The 20,736-nt window shown below is 35.2% G+C and overlaps 1 protein-coding gene across 5 annotated transcripts in view; it reads right to left on the reverse strand.

The window, feature by feature from the left end:
- SH3YL1 (SH3 and SYLF domain containing 1) overlaps positions 1–20,736 on the reverse strand; it is a 44,340-nt gene that overhangs the window by 8,880 nt on the left and 14,724 nt on the right. For 4 of the 5 annotated variants that reach the window (XM_077175019.1, XM_077175018.1, XM_077175020.1 and 1 more), the window contains 5 exons: positions 18,806–18,918; positions 17,475–17,603; positions 16,586–16,748; positions 15,869–15,941; positions 15,104–15,160 (listed from right to left, as the gene is read on the reverse strand). In XM_077175019.1, coding sequence (XP_077031134.1) covers positions 15,104–15,160; positions 15,869–15,941; positions 16,586–16,748; positions 17,475–17,603; positions 18,806–18,918 — 535 coding nt within the window. The remainder of the gene's footprint in view (positions 1–15,103; positions 15,161–15,868; positions 15,942–16,585; positions 16,749–17,474; positions 17,604–18,805; positions 18,919–20,736) is intronic. The other variant, XM_054629755.2, reaches the window with a different exon arrangement.

The following is a 20,736-nucleotide window of genomic DNA, read 5'->3' on the forward strand; positions in this document are numbered from 1 at the left end:
CTTGCAAATGAATAAACAGAATATTATCATTAGGTAAAAGGCCTGTAGTAACTGACCTTTCACATTACCATTAAACAAAGAGTTGTTTAAATGGGAGGGTGAAGGAACAGAAGGAACAGAGAACTTACTTTTTGGAGATCATGGGTTTTCATATGAATGTGAAAATTGTAATTAAAAAAAATTTGTGATGAATCTGCACATGAGACTGTCGAACAGCTTCTTCTAATGAGTAGATAACCATGAATGAAGAAATCAGCAAATGAAAAATGGAAGGGAAAGGAGAGCAGAGAACACTGCAGGAACTGGAAGCCACAGAAAGGTGAAGTACAAGAACAGGAGAAGTATTAGTGATGTAGCAGAGCCACTCTTGTAGGTGAAGGCTGAGCTGAGAGTAAAATATGTGATAAAGCTAGACAACACAGAGCTACGGGGTCAAATCCATTGAGAAGAATCTTAATGAAGTTACAGAAACTAATAACAAAGATCAAGAAATTAAGGGAATGTGTACATAACTTAAAGAAACTTAAATATATATAGATATTTTGAAAATTAATGGATGTATTCCAAATCCCAGAACTCTAAACCCAGAGCCAAATTAGAACTCAACATAATACAGTACTGAATACAGGTAATACTCACTAGTTTGACAGTCATCAATTGAACAAAAAGTCATTGGTTCCATAAACTGCTTTAATATTAGTGTGTTTTCAAAGTAGAGAAGTCTATTTGTACAATAATGGAACCTACTTTGAGGTTACAAAAAGGAAAAACAAAAACCAAAAAAAAAAAGCAGCTAGCAAACAGAAGACTAGAGGGATGCAAAGTTAAGAGGGAAGATAAAGATGACTTTGTGATTAGTGCCTTGATCTGTTCCCTGGCCATAAGAAATACTAGTACATGAAGTAAATGGTGCAGCTGTTTCAAAGACACTAAGGAAACAAGCCTAAAACTGACCTGTTGATATTAATTTAGAACATACTTAAGTACAGCATTAATCAGGTTGAAGTCAAAGACCAGTGATACAGAGAGAGAAACTGGACTGAAACTACCAAAGCCTCAGTGACACAGTACCTTTTTCAAGAATGAGACAAATCCAACATCTTGGCTGCATATGATCAGTCATCCTAGGGAGTATCTACCTTTTACTGTATCTAAACTTACCCTCTTGGTTTTCTTTATATTTGAAGTCTATTTCTGAGTAGAAGAGCAGCTAAAAAAGAGATTTGATTTCTTAGGTGACTTGCATCAGGGACAGTCAAAGAAACATTGGAAGGGGAAGTGTGAAGGAGGTGTGGCAGAAAGATGTAAGGCTTAGTGCTGAGTTTTAAAGGAAACCACTAATTATTCTAACATATCTGTTTCCTGAAAGCTTTTTAGTCCTTTAATGCTAAGGATAGCACATCTTATCTCACTATGACAATTTGTAATTGCTTTCAAAAATTTTAAAACAGGAAAGAATACTAGTTTTAAATTCAAAATATGTGAATTATAGTAGTCTTGATCATCATAAATCTCATAAGCCCCACTCTGAGTTATAACACAGAAAAAGTGGAAGATACTTTGTGGATATTCTAAAACCAATCTACATCTGTTGATAATCTGAAAGCAAAGTTGTGTCAGTATCTGAAAGAATACATGCATGCAACTGAACTTCTCTCCTTAGAAACAAAGCAATGGAACCAATTTCATTAATGTTATAACAGTCAAATTTTCACAGAATAACTCTGAAAACACTGAAAAAGATACTCTCATATGTAAAGAAATAAAAGTTAAAAAGTACAGAATTGTACATTTATTACTGCATGCACATATAAAAAATTAATCTCTTTTACAACTATTTTTTCCACTCACGACTTTAGAAAGCAATCAAAATGATGAAAACTGCAACTGAAAATAGTATTCTGTTATTTACATAGAAAATACATAGTTTGAAATGGGTGTGACTACCATTTTGAATATCTTCTCAAATTTAAAAACCTTTGGCATATATTACAGAATACTTTTATGAAAAAGGACTGGGTCATTTACTTCCTGGAATGCGAACAAAGAAAGAAAAATTCCAAAGTCATGAAACATTTAAACAACACTACCTAAAAATGTCCCTTTATGACCACATACAATGATGAGAACATGACAAAGGCAGTATCTCATTCCATATGACTTTTCGAAAATTGGCATCTTGGAGATTAAGACATCATGAAGCATAGTTCACTGAATATGTATACTTTTTAGTATTTTATGGTTGAAGAAGTTTAATGCAAATAATAGTCCATGTTCTGATGATGTCTGAATTGCAAGGCTTTACATGTGTAAGTGGTTTCCAACAAATTTAGGTAATGTCAGCTTTGGCTCAAAGTTGCACCTCAGAGCCACAAAGGTGATGTTGACTTCACATTCACAGATAGGATGAACAAAAGTTAAGTCAAATTACTGCATTAGCTAAGTTACAGTGTCATGATAAGCAGAAATAAAACACATTACAATGTTGACATTCACTTATTGGGCCCTCATTAGGAAATGTTCATTCTGAGGCTTTATCTTTCACTATGTCTAAAGGCCTGAATAGGCCTAAAAGAGCAGCATCTTGGGAAAGTGGCAAATGATCTGTTTAAAAACTTATGAAGGAAAGGAAGTAAAGAAAGTCAGAGAAAGGATGAAAGAAAGTGCCATATAAATTACTACACAGAGAATAAGAGGTCAGTAAATTAAAAGATTTTATGGCTTTCTTCTATTGTGACATGACAAAGCATCAGCCAGAGAGGACTGGGGAAAATAGACTAAAGAAGAACCATATAGTCATGTATTATACACTGTGACCCTGCAGAAATTAACTTTTCAACTCCTATATGGCAACAAAATATTATGCATTCTAATGGCTACTTAGAAAAAGTCTTCAAGCAACTCCCATTTAGAAAGAAAAATAGTAGCCTAACTGTATCCTAAATACTAAAAGTCATGAAAATAATTTCAGTTCTTGAATCACACCAGTATACAGATGAGCTCCTTCCTCTACCTAATGTGCTCTTTTTCCATATTTTTAGCTCTCACCTCTCAGCTTTTAGCTTAAGAAAAAAAGGGGTTTATTTCAGCTTCTAGAGCAGAACAGATGTATACTTACTTACAAATTTAATTTTAGTTGTTTCCGGACAAATAACAAATCAAGTGTTTGTTCAACCAAGTCTTAAAAATGATATCTCAAATGTCCTATTCACATTAAACTACTAATTTCCTTAATGGCCTTTTTAATTTTGTTTTTTAAATGTAGACTCACCTCAAAAACCCCTCCGCATATACAAAACAACAACCTCAGATCTCACTGAACAGATGTTTAGGAAGGCCTAAATATGCACAGTAGATTTGACATTTTATATCTACAGGTACTAATCTGCTATAATCAGATATATTCTGTACAGATACCTCAAGTATGTCATATGCCACCATTGATCCAAATAATCTCCAATAATGCTCATCTGATCAAAAGTCAGGAGACATGATATTCAGCAAATCACTCACAGAACAAATAATATCTTGCTTAGCTGTTTCTTTGCCAATAATTCTGGCTTGTTTTGGGCAAGTAAACAAAATCACCTGTCTCTTTCTACTTTCTGAATAAAAGCTTATAAGACACTCAAGTATTTAAATTCAATATTGAAGCCTGCAAATAATTAGTTGTTCATGACTAAGAAAATGAGGGTGGTTTTTTTTGCATTAAGTGGGCTTCACTGTCACTGGGGTAAAACCACTCTTTAAATGCCCCACAAATGCCTATTTGTGCCCAGTTAAACAAACCTGATCTGAGGAAGGATAGGAGGCATAAATTTCATTACTCTATTCTACATTTGCTTATAGGCAAAGAATTGTTCTATACCTAGAACACCTGAAGGCTGTTTTGTTACAGCAGCTATGGATTTAAGGCAATTTCAAAATCAAAGAATGGCTTGGCTTGGAAGGGACCTGAAATCCAGATAAATAGCATCTGTAACTCTTCCCTTGTCCACTCCATCATGGAAGTTGATTGAGTTGGTCAGGCAGGACTTGCCTCTGGTGAAGCTGTGCTGGCTGTCTCCAATCACCCCCCTGACTCCCTGTACTTTAGTAGAGCTTGTAGGAGGATCTGTTCCATGACTTTCCCAGGCACAGAGGTGAAGCTTGCAGTGTAGTTCCTGGGGCACTCCTTTCCAGTCTTTTTAAAAAGGTGTACAATGTTTTCCTTTTTCCAGTAACCTAGAAAATGTATTCAAGGTACATTGATAATATCAAGGAAGGCCTGTATCATTCCAGGAACTACTCTCTTTAATATGTTTCAGTACTAAATGTACACCCAAGTTCTTGAAAGGAAAGCAAAACCAGATGTTAAGTCCTCTTCCACTTCCATGAGGACTGCCTCAGCAAACCCTATTTTTTGATTTAGTTGCAGTACTAAATGTTATGTATTACTTTAACTGGGTACTTTGTCCAGGTTTCCAGTGTTACAAAGCCCTCCAGTTGATTTTCAGAACAACTTAATAACTACATTCTCCATTAACAAGGAAACAGTGGCTGAAAAAAACGATTCAAGGCAAAGTTAGCCACAGAAGTTCCATATAAGGTACAAGACCCTTAATTTTGCAGCAAAGCCTCAACAGATAAAAAAGTTCATCATCAGCTGCAAATCTGTATGCACGGAATGAAGATATTATACACACACTGTTGTAAGAGACTCACAAAACCCAGGAGAAGACTTATGTATTTTTGACCTCTTCTACATAAGCTAGAAATGGATCATTTCAAAGCAGATTCCATATTGCCAACTTGAGTTGTTACTGAACAGTGTCATGTCTAGCAAACAAAACTGGTGAGTGAAACAGACCTGACTATATTTAAAGTTTAAGTCACTGTGCAAATTTAGCTCATTCAGTATGAGACGTATTTCGCTGGTTTTGAGTTTCTGGCCTACTGGGGAACATGCTGGCTCATCATCTTCATCTGCTGATGGAATGCTTTCTATCTTTGTTTCAGCACACTCAGCTTTTGCATTAAAGAAGTGCCTTTTTTGTTAAGCATCTGTGGATGTATTTGATATTTAGGATATAAAAAAATCCCTACCTCCTGCTTGCAAGAGTCAATTCCATAGCAGTACTTTTGCTGATTACTTTTTGTATTTTTCTGACATTTCAAAAAACAATTAGATTTTCATTCAAAGTGAAAAGGTCAAATAAACCCTATCAATGTCAAGGGCTTTATCATGCTCAACATGACATTAATGCAAATAATGCCTGTGCTGAAATCATACTGCAAAAGCTGAGATGCAATCCTAAGCATAGCCTTCATATTCTGAAAAGCAAAGTACAGTCACCAGAACTGAGCTCTGTTTTATTCAGGTCAAACTGATGATTTAGGAATGATCTGGGACTCCTATGTTGACAAGCTTCTCCATGTTTCCTCTACACATACCGAGTTAGCATCTCAGTCTAAATACACTGTCTCTGCATTTTGGTCAGCTTCAAAATTTCTGCCAAGGGTATTATTGGCACATAACCTGGTTCACTTGATAGAAGTCTTAGCTTTTACAAAGGTCTGGGAAACAATCTACAGCCTCTAGAAAAAAACCAAAGAGTAGTAAATGTATTCTATACAGTTTCTGCCAGTTTCTTAGGGTAATGCTCTGTGAAATACTGATTGAATTTTTTTTTCTTTTTTTTTTTTTTGCTTTGCATGGAGAGATTCTTCTCTGCACTGGCTAGAAATAAAATTATATGAGACAAAGACTATCTCATATGGAAACATACTAAATAATAATACTGTACAAGGCCTCATTTGAAGGTCTGTTCACAATCCATATCATCAGTGTTTAAAACTGGTTGAAAACAAAGTGGACCAAGAATAGAAAGCCTGTTTTCAAGGCAAAATGAAAATGAGCCTTGCAGAATAAAACAAATTAAAGATGTTACTACTACCTTGCAAAGGAATCAGACAGGAAAGAAATTTTGCTATAGAACTAGAAAGTATGAGAAAAAAATAATTAATCTTGATAAGAAAAAATATAGATGAAAACAAGGAGTCTCAAGTCATTGTGAAAGATCCAGAAACTGCACTCTGTAAAGGGAACAAGTGAGTATCTCTTGTTTTAATACAAAGTCTAGCACTTTCATGATAACATTTATATTTTATATGAACACCTGCAATATATAGAAAACTCTTGTTAACTTTAGCTGCACTAAGGGACATAGGGGCTGTTGAAATTGATGCTAGGATTTCTTCTTTCCACAATTACTTATTCTCATTGCTTTTATGTTCCTTCAGCAGCAGTACAGCCATTATTAATTCTACTTACACCATAGGCTTCATCAACTTATAATTTCAAAAGGTATTCAATCAATGTTCCCTTCCTGTGCCAAATGGTGACTCAAGCAATTCCACTTACAGTATCCCATGGCACAATCCTGTAATCATTTGACTATAGTTTAAACTGGTAGGCAAAAGGTAAATCGCCCCATTCATTACAGAACAGCTTCAGCAACAGCTAGAAATGACACAGAGCCATAAACTAGAGCCTAATCTGATCAGTGCAAACTCTGCAACCTGCAACATCCACCAGCACATGGATGAAGCATCTTGGACAGTCATTATATCAGCCAATACCAGCCATGGAGGGCTGATATTACACTTCCCAGCGAAGCACAACCAAACTTTGCAGAATACTCATTACATCAGCCTAGTCAATTATGATAAAGTTCTTGAAATGCAAAAGCAAACAGTACCACAATTTTCAGTTCAAATTTAAGTGTGGTACTAACAGTATTCTTCATACATATGCTTTTAAGTCAAGTGAAATATTGGCTGTATAGATGCTTTTTAAAAAGAACTAACAGTAATCACATCCCTTGGTTCAAGCATGAGGAAATTCAGCCTTGCAGATGGGATTCGACCACTGGCTCAAATTTGCCAACATACAATATATGTGAAGGCAGATTTTTCCCTCAACAGTATCTCCAAACTTACTCTGCTGTCTCAACTCAGATTCTGTCTTATCCTTCTGTAGTTGCTGGCAAAAGGCAGAAATGTCAGGAGTAAAGAAGATGCAGTCTAAACATTTTGGCAGAGACCAATACTTGAAATTGTGGACATGAGTAGGCTTTCCCATTATATTTTTCCTTACAGAGGAGTTTTCTATTTTCCTATTTTTAATTCTCTTTTGACACCTTCCTTGCTACATAGCAAAGGAGCTGCTAAAACCACAAAGATGCAACACTGAGAGAAAAGGGGGAAGAGGGGTGCAACTCTCACTGTGTATGAAAAAATTAACACTTCCTTTCCACAAATGTAGAGGTCACTTCTAGCTAAGCTTCTTCAAGAAAAAACAACTGGAAAAAGAATATTTGAAGGTTACCTAATATGGCAAAAAAATCGTTCATGAGAAAGACAAACCAAATTAAATATAACCAGAGAAGTCTCAATGCAAACCTTGCCAGACCTCTCCATGAAAAGGTAAGAAGTTTCTTGAAACCTTGTCTTTTTGTAGAAGTGAAAAGCATTATTACATCATTTCTAGAACAGTTATTTGTTGTACTAGTTCAGCTTACATTCATGTCTGGTTTATTTAATTTTTTTTTCCTTGGCCTCCTGTTTTTTATTCAGGGACTGACAGTGTTTCTACAAAAGGTGAATGACCTTCTTGGTTCAATCAGAAATATCTAGCTGGCTGATCTGCATGATGTAACACTGAACCAGCACAGCCAGAGTAGATGCAGGATTCCAGGTCCCTCCATGACTGAGAATATGTCACATTCCGGGGAACCCTGATTTTACTGCTCATGGGAAAACACATTTGAAGTGGGTGTTCCATCAGGGTGAAAAATAATAATTTACCATAGAAAAGAAAGTCTTTCCTTAGCATTTAGTATAAAGTAGATGTGCTTGTCCCTGCTATAAGGATGGATCTGTAAAGCATCAGCCCAAAGACCTGCATTTCTTATAATAGTGTTAGCTTTTGTCTCAAGTCAGTAAAGCACAGGGCATTTCACCCCACTCTGGAGAGAAATCCTGAATATCTATCACTTCCTTGAGCTAGTCAAAACTTCTGGTTGGCTTCAAGAACTACAAATGAAGCAGAAGCTCCCATACTCCCAAAGGTTTTTCTGGATAATAGACAGGAAAGCAATTTAAGCTTGCTTTAGTCTTACTGCTTGGAAAACACTGAAGAAAATACTATCTAAAGTAGTACACAGCTTTGAAACAACATTTAAAGCATGTATTCCAGATGCTAAAGCATTAATCTGTGTGTTACAATGCCTTCAGAAAAGACTTCAATCTACTCTATTTAACATTTATATGCTCCTGTGAACAATTTCATGTTTTAATTCTGTGAATCAGAATTATCACCTTAGCAGTGCTTTACACTTAAAAATATGCATAGATTGCACTGAACTTTTTCTGTGCTTTAGCTCTAATTTCACAATTTTTATTAAAAAAATGCCAGGAAAAAATATTGTTACCCATGCCAGAGTAGCTGGTTCATACTTAGCACAACAAGTGCTCTGCCCATGCACGCACACATACATCAGAAAGACCCCAATTTCATTCTAGCATGTCTGACCTCAATCTCTCTGTGCCTTGTTGTATTTTGAGTTAGCAGATTATACACATCAAGTTATTTGTTTCAGTATGACCAGTGAAGGCCTGCATGCTGCATATTTTCCTCTCAGCTTGCCACAATATAAGCCATAAGCAGCTTGATTATCTGACTTAACACAGTCATGATAGTAATAGTACAATCCTAGTAAAAGTGAATCAGGGATAAAAATAGTCTCAAAAATAATTTCCTGGGATTTCCTGGGTTTCGTTAGTATTAAGAAAGAGCTCATAATAGCAAGAAAATTAATACTGTGGGGGACCACCAGATGGATGTTTTATTTTTTTAGTAACTAAATATAAACATGTCACAAGTCTTGCCATGAAAAACACAAAAATAGACCAAGCTCAGCTAAAACTCTTAAAACAAAACAAAGCACCCATACTTTAGTTTAACAAATTAGTAGACAATGTTATGAAGGATTATGGCAGAAACATTATATGTCTCACTTTGTAAAATTTTTCTAAAATAATAGCTATTTGTCACTCTGAGCTTATTGATTTTATAGTTTATAATCTGCTAAGAGTTTCTCATCAAATTATAGTATTGAAGGAACAGATTACTGCACAGCTTAATGAGGGTTCTTCCTTACTATAGTTTTACTTGATCCTTCAGCAAATCTCTTCCTTTCTTGGAAAAGGAGTAATTCATAAACTGAAGAATAAAAAGTGAGTTTTTTTCCAGTTTCAGATACACAGCACATATCTGCAACACCTAAAGGAGTATGTACACATCTGATTTTATTGTGTTTTCGTGGATGATTTAATTTCCAGTTCAAAAGCAAAATGCATTTTTCCCATCACTGTGAACCACAGAGTTTTCCTCCATCCTTAAAAACAAGAGGTTCTGGACTCCTTCTCCATTCCAGGTCTATGCAGATATCAGATACAAAAAAACCATTTTATAATCTTAATTAAATGTTAAAAGTTTTTGATTAAATTTTACTACAGTTCAAGTTGGCAAAGGAAACTTCAGAATGATGAAACCATTTTGAATCATCTTGATCCAAAACAGATAGAAAGAAGCACATAATGAAATATTGACAATATCCTAGGAAGGCAGACTTGACTTTGCTTTCTAACAACAAAGGAAAAGCAAAAATTCAGGTATTACACTGAGAAAAAGTTAGTCTGAGACCACAGAGATAGCTGATTTTATTTGTATGAAAACTCATGAAATATTTTTACTTTCCTGCTGTGGTGCTTAGTCTTAATTGAAATAAAAATGCCCAAGTCAAAAGTCACTCATCAAGAGGAGATTTGGGCACACTTTCATTTCTCTTGTAGCACAGCTGTCAGATTTTTTTGTCAGTGGGCATATGTAAACATGGAACTGCACAGTGTATACAAATACTTGCATGTTAGATTTCCAGTTAAATCTGAGTTGTTCCAAAATAGTACTGGTTTTGTTAAACCTAAGTTGAGAAATACATATATAAAAAAATAAAGTGATTGCCTCAATACATATTTACCAAAGCAAGCCTATTTTAAAGTTGCAAGAACATGAGTGATGCTCTCTTTCAGCAGTTCTAAGTAAAAATTCCATTTTTTCATTATACTGTGTTAAAAAAGCTCAGCACCACACATAAGTAGAGGTACTAATTAATGCAGAGACTGCTAGCATGGTGTCCATGTTCCAGCTTATATTTTCTTTTCCAAGTTTGATCAATATTATCCTAGAGAGTGGTACCTTTCAAAATAACAAGATAACAAGTTAGATGTAAACTGAACTGCAGAACAGGTATGAAGGTAAAAAAAGTGAAACAGGAGATGAAATCACAAGCAAAAAAAAAAAAAAATTAAAGCATTTTAACTCAGAAGAGGTCTATGAATTCTTAGTCCATATCATTCTCTTGGCTTAGTTAAAACATTTGTAACTGGCCACAAAAAAATCCATAATGTACTAACAAAGGCAAATTCACATACAGATCCCTTAATTTTCCTTGACAAAATACACTTCAGGAGGCATGAAAATCTGTCTTGGAATTCTCTTGGGAAGCAGATTTTCACAGATCTACTGAACCATCTGGTGTTCATAGATTACCAAAAGAAGCACTGAGATCATCTCTGAAATTACAGAGAAGTGGGCCAGGCCTGATTCCTGGAGAACTGTAACCATGAAAAGCAGCAGCTCTGATGCATTCAGTTAACACAAACTGAATTTGCCACCTCGTGGTACCACCTAATCAAAAAGGGTTGATATTGCTTCAATTGTTTTAAACATAGATAAGGAACACTCAAGAAGGTTTAAATAAATAAATAAATAAATAAATAAATAAATAAATAAATAAATAAATAATAGAAAATTTAAGGACTGGAGTTTAGTGCAAATTCATCAGAGCTTTTAGGAGCCCAAATCTTATTGATGTCAGTGAGCTCACAGCTCAGAATTTGGTATTTGTATTATTACTTAAAATTTGAGAGGAAAGAGAAAATGACTTTTGACAAAGTCATCAATCTGTTTGGCAATCAAAAGAAAGATGAAGGAAGACCAAAAAGTGATTTGATTACAGCACAAGTGGCTCAAAGAGAACAAGAAGGGAACAAAAATAAAAGCTCCTCTGCGTAGCAAAGGGCTCTTTAATATAGTGAAGAAAGCCACAACAAATATTGTCTAAAAGCTGCAGACAAATTCATGTAGGAAGACATGAATTTTTAATAATGAGGTTGACAAATCACTCAAATCATCATTGAAGGAAGAAGGGGGTTTTTTTAGCTTCTTAAAAACAGTGACAATTTTCTCATCTGCCTCCATATCCTCATCAGTAGGTTTCATATAGCACTTCTTTCATATGCAAGAATATAAAAATATACCTATTGGGACAATAACAATCTGTTAATATTTTATTTTCAAAGTGAAAGGTTTCTGCTGAAAAAAAACGAGTCAGAATTCAAATGTTGGGGTTTTTTTTTTAGTTTTACAGTAAACAGGTTGGAGTGTGTTGATTTTATGCACAATAGTTAAAAAGTTCAATGGCTGCAGATAATTTATTGCATTCAAAAATCCAAAGAAGAAGGCAAATATTTTTCTCAAGATAAAATTTTAAAATATTTAGTTTAGTAATTCTGGAAAGTAAGAAAGACAGTGTTTCTGAAAGCAATCTAAAAAAAATCCTTAAATATTCAAGCTTCACATCCACAAGTTCCTATGGGTTTCCTGAGCACATCACATGACCCCTTAAAAAATGCAGACAGCATCATTACTTTCTCCAAATTATCATAAAATACTTATATTGTTATCAAAAGAACTGCCTTTGTGTTCAGTATGAGTATATTGTCTTACAGTATTGTAAGAATTTAAACCCATAGTGAGATTTGATAATTGTGAAGAATAGTGAAAGCACACTGCTTGGAAGGAAGGAATTTCTTCCATTTTCATCCCCACTCCTGTCTCGAGTGATTGTTTCAGCACCTTGGCAATTTCAAGTGATTCTTTACCAAACATGTGAAACAGTCCTTTTCTGATAAACTGAGCTGAAGAAAAAGCAAAAAATATCTGACTTCTGATTTGAACAAACTGCCTGTTATTGATTCAGTTCTCAACAACATTCACCTCAACCCAGGACCAACTTTTACTAGCAGATCACTGCTCCTGCTCCTACCAGTTCAGCTGGGAAACCACATCACTGTAACATTTTCAGAATTGTATACTATTCAGCACACTGTTAGGAGGGTATGCAGGAAGTAATCATTTAGCTATATTTTTGGTTACTTGCTGCTCCATGGCAGAATCCCAAGGAGAAAAAACTACAAATCAAACCACTAATGAAAATTTAATATCTAGGATTAAATATTCCAGTGTGACAAACTATGAACCTAATGTATCTAAAAATTGGTTCTAATCAAATAAACTCCTGAGTCTACAATGTCCAAGTAGTCACTAAAGAATTATGGGTTGTTTGTATTACAGATGTGGTAAAGAAGTCCAAAGAATCATCCACCCAGAAAAAGAAAGCTATGTTGTGGTAATAAATCTTGGAAGGGCCAGTAAGCCCTTTTAGTAGACTTTACAATAAAGAGGGGACAAGTAGAAAAATGAAATGCAAATGCCTAATTCTAGTAAAGGAGAAGGCATGAACTTTCATGCTCATAAGCAAATCAAATTTCTTTATTTAGTGAGCCTTCAGAAAAATGTCTACCAATGTAGAAAATTCATAGTTCACTGAATCACAATAACTGTAGCAGCTGCTAGTTTGTTGTGGTTTTTTGTTGTGGTTGTTTTGGGGCTTTATTTCTTAGACTTGTAAAAGGTCTGTGCAATTTTTAACTGCATCTAAATAAAATGTGTGGTATCCCCAGGTTTCTGGAAACATTTAAAACACTACTGAAGCTCATTTACAAAATGAAATGCATTACCTTAAGCATTATTCAGTTACATGAAAACAATCTTCTTGCAACTGAGTTCAAGTATCACATTATCAGTTAGGAAAATAATGTTTTTCATTTATCATTTTCTTGCATTTGAAAAAGGTTATATTACATTACTTATCTATATAATTCAAGTACACAGAAAATAATTAAAAATGTTTCATCCACAAGTCTAGCTCTTCTTTCACCTAATAAGAAGAGTTAATGTTTCAACCTTTCTACTACTTGTATAACTGCTGCAAAACCAAATGCTGGTAACTCAATGCCAAGTTGCCCCTTCCCCAACCAAAGGCAAATCCTTATTACTTGCAACCCACTTAAACTTGTTGCTGAACATCAAAACCTACCTCCACCCCAGCCATTATACCTAACACATAGCTTCCTAAAAATAGGATTAATTCACTCTTCTATTGCCTATCTATATTTATTTTTAAAACTAGGATGACACAAAAAATTTTGAATATGTCTTTTACAGATCACTGTAGAAGATCTGCTGCAGCAACTACTCCTGCAATAAAGATTGACATGCATGTCCTATAGCTGCTAGGCAGCTCTGTTGAAGTAATTTGGACTATAAATAGGCAGAAACAGATCATTGACAGGAGATATGGCCTTATGGCTCTTTCTATTTCATCCCCCAGCATTAATACACTCTTTGTGAAAGGGACTGTGATTCTTGACTTCAACCTTAATTGCCCTCTGTGAGAAGGAAAAAAGCTTCAGCCCTTAGAAGTACAGAGTATTTCTGTGGATCCAGAAAGCATTTGAACTGTTACCTATGGAAATGTAATCTGCAACAGAAAGCCAAATATACTATGCCATCATTTAAACAAGATCCTACTGCCCCCACCGCCTGTATTCCTAAAGAAAAACTTGTATATTCCCAGAAACTGCTAGAAATCCCCAGTAGCAGACTGAGTCTATATCTTGACTTCAAAGAATCTTGAAAGCCATTCAACAGATGGCTCTGGAATATTTTTACCTTGTTGCTTGCAACTGAATAGAAGAACACTCCCTTCAATATAGCAAATGGGTGCAAGCTTTAGAAACCTGTTCTCAGTTGGCCAGGGCTTTGGTAAGACTGGGAAAGCTTAGTTTTAATGGCCAGAAGACCAGTTTTCCTCTCTTGCATGACAGCTATTGTGTACAGACCACTAGAGTCATCCTTCTTTTCCTTGTAGAAGTCCTATAACACAATAACAAATCTTGATTCTTGGTAAGTCTCTAATCTGCAGAAGTCACATTGACAGCTCAGCTTAAGATACTGCTATCTTGGCCCCTTCTACAGACACACATATCAAGAACATATATGAAGAGAAGATATGAAAAAGAATGTAAAGACAAAGACACATAATTTATGTTAATTTTTAGTGAAAAGCTCTAATTACACTTTGCCTGAAATAGACTTTTCATTGTGATCTATTATCAAACTCAATTTTAGCTCTACTCGCAGAAGTAAAAAAGAGGTATTTTGCTTAATTTTATTTTCAAGTGAGGATGCAATACATGAAAATATAAGTACATATTCATATTATATATATATATATATATATATGTAATATGGAATGCAACTACTGCACAGTAAGATTCTCCTGTTAAGAGCTGAAAGTGCTTTAAACATAAGAGCATCAATAGTAATATCTTTAGTGTAACAGAGAGTTATTTCAGTACAAAAGCCTGAAGAAGCCATGTAAATTGGTGTTTATGCCAGCATAATCAGGTATCATCTGTGGAAGCACTTTTAAAATTAAAATAGCAATTATAGTACATTGCATAAGGACTTGGACAGAAGCTTGTTATATCAGCTTCCTTCTTCATTTCAATTAGGTGGTAACATAAAACAATTTTATTACTCCAAGTGCATTTTTCAAGCTTAGAGAATAAACCAAAAGAACTTGTGCTGCTCAGAAAAAGAACATCATTGTTAGAATGTAAAGCCAGGGAATAAGATTAATGTTTATGAAATATTTTCAGGAGATCATACAAGACCTGAATCTCTTTTTAATATATGGACAATAAAGAAAAATATCAATGGCCAAATATTTTTGCATATCCTTCAAAGTACTTTTAGGACTTCTCAGATTCTACACTGTATTAATAAAATAAGTGTAAGCTTAGTACTTACCCCCAGATGCATAATCATTGGGAAGTTCAGGATAAAGTTTGTTTGTGTTCTTTTTAGCTGAAAGAGAAAATAAAGTAGTGACTTATATGACATGCTAACATATATTGTTATCTTTTGTATACTGCTCTTCTGATAGAGTTCAATAGCTATTAAATGATTGCAGTTAGCTAGGAACCAGTGCAGAAGGAAGAAATACAGACTTTGCCTCCCATCCTTAACCAGAGAATTACGTTAACAAGAGAAGGTGCACAGTAAAGCTTCACTTTGAATGAAAGCACTTTGTAAAGACAAACTGTTAAAGAGCCAAAATTCTGCCTCTTCTGCTCTACTCTAATGATTAAAAGATAATGACAACCTAAAGGGAAACTACAGTTTCCAGAAAAAAGAAGTTTATAGAACTTGGACCAGCAGTTTCTAGGACTGTTATTTTTACTAAGAAGTTTCATTGTACTGTGAGACTCCTATGTATCCTGTATCTATGAATATTTCCTTTGAATCACTACATGATTCTGCAACTATAAAAATACTGTTTATATAGCAAATCTGTCAGAGAGAAAAGGTTTGTTAATATAAAACAAAAAAATAAATCCTTTAGTCTTTATCAGTCATGGCACTACATCAACATGCATTCAGTGTTTGTCCAAGGAAGAGTATTTAAAAAACATTTTTATAGAGGCAGCTGCTATAATGACTGCATAGTATTAATTAGCTTTAATGCTCTAATTTTATGAAGAGAATTAATTAGCCATTATCAAAAATTTTCACCTGGTGGTGTAGGTCTAACAGTGGGTTTAGGTGGCTCTGGTCTGGTTGATGGTCTAGCAGGTCGTTCATTTACCTAAAGTGTAAAATTTTTTAAAAAAGATAGCATCATATCCGGACAGAGATTGTGACTTCAGAGCCTAGAAGTACATCAAGTTACACTGAAAAAAAAATTAAAATTACTCTTTCTCCACTGAACTTTTAAGAACTCAAAAAGCATACTAAACACTAGTGATACACACATGACACTGAAGTAAATCACCATGGGTTTAACAAAGCTGAAAGTAAATGCTTGTCTATCAGAAACATCAACATCTGTAAGAAAATATCTTCTACAGTCTCAGTATTACATTATAAATGTGATTGTTTGAATGGAAGACAGAAAAAGTAGGAAAACTAAGAGTATCCAATTTGCAATTAACTTGACTAAAAATACTTGATCAAACATTCCTAATCATCACCTCAGATTTGATAATGCACAATTACAAAACAAGGATTTTGTTATTCTGAAAGATGCAAAGCAAACCCAGCAACACTCTTGCTCCCAAGAGCCTAGCAGGGAAATACTTGTACAAATGTTCCCCATACAGTAACTGATAAGTGCTATGCCTTCAGTCATCCAACAGAGAAGTTAAAAATTACACATGAAGATCAGCATTGACACTGACTAGGAACAGCTTAGGAACAGGGAAAGCCTATGTGAAAAAGAAGCACACAAACCCTTCTTTGTTCCCTTACAGATTTTCCTGGATTATTTTTTTGCTCTTCATTTTCATACACTTCGGTGAAGGATGCTAGAGTTTCATAAAGATCATCTGCCTGAGCAGGGAAAGGCACGTCACCAAGTAGGATGGCACTAGCACGAATGTCCTGCCCATAAAACCTGACACAAAAAAATAAAGATTACAGGTATTTGATTATTATTCTGTTTCAACTTCTAGATAAATTCATTTTGTGTAGATGCTCCCTATTGTCCATCCCTAGCCCTGGATTTTTCCTATTGATCATATGCTGAGAAATGACAGAACTATATCAAAGCTGTAAATTTTGTAAACTGACCACAGCCCCCATTTTCCTGCACCACTTGGGAGGAGAAGGTAGAGAAACTGTGATTGAAGTGGAGCCCAGTAAGATGGAAAGTGTGTGGGGGAAAGGTGTTGCTTTCTAGATTTGTTCTAATTTCTCATTATCCCATTCTCTTATTTACTTAAAATAAAATAAACTTATTTCCCCTTGATGAGGTTGGAGTTTTTTTGACTGAAATAGCAATTGGTAAGTTATCTCACTGCCTTTATCTCAACTTATGAGTTCATCATCATGCTTTTTCTCCTCTCATTTTGTTGAGGAGGGGGAATGACAAAGCAACTGGGCTGGCATGTGGTGGCTAGCTAACTAAGGTCAACTTGCCACAGATACACGATCCCTAAACATTTAGCATCATCTCAATACCCATTGCAAGATGTCTAAATTGAAGAAACCCTTGTCCCTCAAGAAATTCTCAACTAACATAGTATGTTTTCACAAAAAGCACTTTTTCCAAAGTGAATGTGTCCTAGTTAATTCTGTCACTCTGCTTTCACTGAACCTTTTAGATATTAAGAGAACTTACTTGCGATTTGTTTCTTTCCTTTCAATTAAGCAGGTTCCTTCCAGAGATACGCCTGCGAACAGCCCTCGAGATTTGCAGTACGTGTAGACAGCAGCAGAGCTTCTCAGGGCAACATCGCCTTCCAAGTTTCTGGAAAGAAAAGGTTTTGGTGGATATTCTTTAATACAGTTTTCTAGCATGAACAGCAATTGTCTTTTTCTTTTAATCTTTCATTTTATTTTTACCCTATTTTCAGACAGAAAATAGGGTAAAAATAAAATGAAGGATTTTACTGCGCTTCTAATGTGAGGATACAGTTCTTCACCTGTTTGCTTGTCTTCCCACCCTGACACCTATGTCCCAGCTTGGACACAGAGATGTTGCAGGACAGTGAAATAGCTTTATAGGGTAGATGATATTCACTACCCTTCCCTGATCCACAGATCTCTCTCTCTCTCTTCTGTGCAATAAGTATCATCCTTCTATTTTGTTAGAAAAGACTAAAAACCAGCAGTAAAAACTTCATAATCATAAAAAGAATAGCCATAAGGAGGCACATATTCCATAAGCAGTGTCTGAGGTAGCTGGGATTGGTTAGCCTGGAGAAGACTTGGGGCAAACCTAACAGCAGGCTTCAAATATCTAGGGAAAGGTAATCAAGAGTATGAAGCCAGGCTCTTAAAAGCAGCATATGGAGGAAGAATAAAATACTATTGACATAAACAGAATGAAGAAATACTTTGACTGGATGTAAGGCAGGAGAGCTGAACAGAAGAGCAGGTTGCCCAGAGAACCAAGCAGTCTCCCTCATTGGGGATTTTCAACTGGAAAAAAGGACTGAGCAACCTGATCTGAAATCATAACAGACCTTGGTTTGAGCAGGAGGTTGGAGTAGCAGTTTTACAAGACTCATTTCCAAGTAAAATTGTTCAGTGATTATTTCACCTCATCCTGCAAAGTAAACAGGCTTAACCCCTTGAAGATTTCAAAGCAATTGTTTGGTATAATTTTGTTTACTGTTGGGCAGATGTGTGGTGACAGAAAGCACTGACCCATATGTTACTAAAAATCATAGTTCTATCAGGCACAGAAGCACCTGTGCTCTTCATTGAGCCTAGCCAAACAGTCTCCTGCAAAAGGAGAACAAACCTCAGAACACTTTTCTTCCACCAATAAATTACTTAATCGGGAAAGAAGAAAAAAAGAAAAAAATGTGATTGGCAAGTACAATATGGCCCAGTCAGCACACATGTTGCCCAGGCTGTTCTGCAACATATTAAAAAAATGCCACATTAATGTAGCTTTTAAAAATTATCTTCCATATATGACTATTAGGAAAACATATTACCCACCTCCCCAGAGGTCCAATTGCCACAGTAAGATTTCCTCCAAGTGTAAGATTTCCTCCTTTGGCAAAAGCTTCTACTGCTCTTTCATGATTCAGTATTATCACTAAGTCTGAGACCTATAAAATATCAAGTAAAAGTACTACACTTTTTAAGAAGAAGGAACAGCACAGGAGATGATCTTCCTTTCTTGTAAAGGATTATTTTCAAACAGCTTCCATGACACAGTTGATTCTTTTTCTGCAAGGTATTTTGAATGAAAAATTCTTTCAACTACTTTTTAAATCAAATTGGATTGATTTTTTCAAAGTGGTGGTATGTTCAGTATGTGAGAAACAAAAGCTATAAGAGAAACTCTATGTTAATTCAAAATTCCTAATTGACAATTTCTTATTTTCCATGGCTTATGCAATTATGAAGGCACATTTTCAGATGTGAATAATTTTGATCTTTCAATAATTAAACTAATAAAGGCAAGACAGAACTTACTTAACAAAAAGTCCTGTCCAAAGAATAAAAAGCAAAAAGGATACAGGTGCAATTGATAAAACTTTTTTCATGACAGGAGTTTTATATATCTGTGTGTGTGTATATGAATTAGTAATTAACTTTTTAAGATTTGAATATGAGATGTAGTCAGTTGCTTCAAGAACCTATTAAACCTAATAATTGAAGAGGTAGCAATATACCCAAGGACTACTGCACCTAATTTTTCATCTGATAGACTTGACTGAAAGCCAAGTTCAAGAAAAAAACTTTCAACTTACCCCAAATTCCAAACAGTGACAGCAGGGAATACAAGAGGAAATACCAGATTATTTGCAAAACAAGGCTGGCCTAGAAGTATTACATACAGCATAAGAGAGGTCTTTGTTATTAGCCCTCCACCCCATCCCAAACAAAAGATGGCTACAGGGGCAGTTTGTGGATCATCCGGGGATGGAGGGAGAACATCTGTCAGGATACTGCTTCCTCCTCTTACCCATTAAGAGGATGAATCCATTGTTCAAGATAAACTAATCCATAGTGAGAAAGCCTTCAAGGAAAACATTTATAAAATTTAAAGCTGGTCCTTAATTTGAAGTACCAAGTCACTGTGACTTCTGAAGTGTGATCTCCGTCTTGTTTTTTAAAAACATCCATAAGTATGACTACAACTATAGAATAAAATATAATCTCTCCTGCAGGAATAAATTTCACCTAGTTTCTAAAACATCTAACTTTATATAGGACTAGAAGGATGCTGAAATGGGACTGTAGGCTCCTAAGTCACTCATGAGTAATATATTTTCTAGAAGAAATGAAAAAGATTGTGTTATAATAATGTCAGTGAGGAAACAGCATTTTGTAAGCTGACTAAAATTTCAAATGAAGGGCACAGTATTACTCAGAGAAAAACCTCTCTCACAAACAGCTTCTGTATTGGAATTTTTTGATTCAGTATCAATAGGAAATGTCTACATTATCTAAATTATTAGGTGGGGATGATTAACAGAAAATTTTCATAGATTAATCAAAACACATGAAGAGGCTTAAAAGGAAAGAGGCTTAAAAAAAAACAAACAAAGCCCACAACGAAACAAACTCTGGGGCTCAAACTGAACACTTTTTAATGCATTCAGATCCTGTAGTCATGAAAACCAATGAAAATTCCTCATAAAAATTAATGATTTTGTATTCACATCATCCTTTAAGAAGTGCATGCAATAATGCCTGAGATCACACAGTGAACAATGAGGAGAGAACAAAATATTGATCTATTGCTCAGTATGTGAGTCCTGGCTGACTGGCTGCCAGGACAGGGATAGCTGGCTAGCTGTAGATGTACTGGGGGCTGCCATGGATCACCCAGATCATCCATACATGGATTCTTCTGAAGAGCAGAATGCCTATTGCAAGAGACCTTGTTGGCAGCATATTGTTACTCTGATTTCCTT

This window comes from Agelaius phoeniceus, chromosome 3 (assembly GCF_051311805.1).
Source record: "Agelaius phoeniceus isolate bAgePho1 chromosome 3, bAgePho1.hap1, whole genome shotgun sequence".
NCBI classification, from domain to species: Eukaryota; Metazoa; Chordata; class Aves; order Passeriformes; family Icteridae; genus Agelaius; species Agelaius phoeniceus.